This window comes from Macadamia integrifolia, chromosome 9, assembly GCF_013358625.1.
Source record: "Macadamia integrifolia cultivar HAES 741 chromosome 9, SCU_Mint_v3, whole genome shotgun sequence".
In the NCBI taxonomy this organism is placed as follows: Eukaryota; Viridiplantae; Streptophyta; class Magnoliopsida; order Proteales; family Proteaceae; genus Macadamia; species Macadamia integrifolia.
In genome coordinates, this window is record NC_056565.1 from 34,348,438 (window position 1) to 34,350,094 (window position 1,657).

Genomic DNA, 1,657 nt, shown 5'->3' on the forward strand with positions numbered 1-1,657 from the left:
GAGTCCGGGGAGTTGCTTCTGGAGGGTTGAAGCAGCTGCATTGATCTTCTTGTTGAACCCTTGTGCATCTGTATTGAGCCTTGACTCACACTCATCTTTTCCCTGTCCAAACAAAGTGATTGCTGCTGGCAGGCAACCCAAGGGCGGCAGTGATGTCACCCCAATCCTTCTTGCCCCCAACCCATACAAGTCCTGTTCAACAAATCATCAACTTAACTATCAACCTTTCGTTTCATGTTTGTATGGTTTCAATTTATTGACAAGAAAGATATAAATTCTTAATAGCTAATGGCTTCCCTCTTAACAATAAATAAAAAAAATAAAAGATATTTACAAAATCTATTTCAATAATGCTTATCAAACAAAAAATTAATCATGCTTAATGATCAGGGGAAGAAGAAAGAAAGAAATGGAAGGAGCAACTTAAACCTTAACGAAGCTTGAGAAGATGCCAACGAGGAAGGAAGAGAACTGGTCGGGAGTGTAGACTTTGTTAATCAGAGGATTAACATAATAGTTCTGTAGAAAATCGCTATTTCCAGCGCCCACTAGGTAGAGTGCATCTTTTATGATAGATGCTGCCGTCTTACTCCCTGCAACCTTGGTTAGCTTTCCCTGGTATTCCTTATAATACTGCAACTGCTGTGCCAATGAAATTGTGTGCTGCATATATAATCATGTATCACAAATCAACTATGTTTAATTAGCTTCATGAAACTGAGATCGATGATAGTCTAAAATAAGTTGGGTTCACATGAAATCAATAATCCCAGTCTATATGTATCTTACTTACACTTAAGTAGGCCGTTTTTTCATAGTAACCAGATCCAGCAGAAGCAAAGTTGGCTCCTATTAGAAGGTTCTTCCCTGATGCTTGAGGGCTAAGATAAGCTGGTGGGTATGTTGTGAAGCCCAGGTTTTCAGCTGCAAATTAATCAAGAAAATTTAAACTAAGATTCTGTATAAATGAAGTGATCAGATGGAGAAAGGGAGAGAAGCATAATTATGAGATAATTACCAGTAATATCAGTGGCTAGTTTTCCATTACAGAACCTTCCAGTTGGTTTATGGTTGGTGAAATCTCTCCCATAAGGTGGGAAATCAGCCTTGAAGAAGGTGGCCAGATAGTCATTGTTTCCGACATCGACCGATGAGTCCCCAAAGGTTATGATCGCCGGAACAAGAGTGGTAGATCCTTGTGCATACCCACTGATGGCAAACGATGAAAACAGCAGCAGAATCAGCAGCCCTGTTGGGCAAAGGTCGAAGAAGTCACAGAACATCTTGTATGATATAGATCTGTGAGATCAGTGACGATGCTGCTGCCTGTACTGGGCTTGAGCTTCGGTTCAGATCTTATAAGAGAAGAATCAATGGAGCTGTGATTTGAAGGAAAGTGGAATTAAGAGGAGTATGGCCATATCATTAAATTGAATCTGCGGAGTTGTTAAGGAGCATTAATTGGTAGAGCTATGTAGATCTTTTCTTCTTCTTCTGCTTCTGCTTCTGCTTCTACTTCTACTTATACTTCTACTTCTACTTCTACTTCTACTTTTACTTCCTCTCTCTCAATACACAAGTGCATGCAATGGTTTCACGTCAAGGTTCCCTACATGCTTATAGCAGTTGTTAGATTGGAATTAGTAGTGGTGGGGCC

The 1,657-nt window shown here is 40.0% G+C and overlaps 1 protein-coding gene across 1 annotated transcript in view; it reads right to left on the reverse strand.

The window, feature by feature from the left end:
- Positions 1-1,420, reverse strand: part of LOC122089745 (GDSL esterase/lipase APG-like) — a 12,165-nt gene extending 10,745 nt beyond the window's left edge. Inside the window, exons 1-4 of the mRNA XM_042659438.1 lie at positions 1,019-1,420; positions 794-924; positions 430-663; positions 1-192 (exon numbers count right to left, since the gene is read on the reverse strand). Of these exons, the coding sequence (XP_042515372.1) occupies positions 1-192; positions 430-663; positions 794-924; positions 1,019-1,283 (822 nt within the window). The 5' untranslated portion in view covers positions 1,284-1,420. The remainder of the gene's footprint in view (positions 193-429; positions 664-793; positions 925-1,018) is intronic.
- Positions 1,421-1,657: the final 237 nt, after the last annotated feature.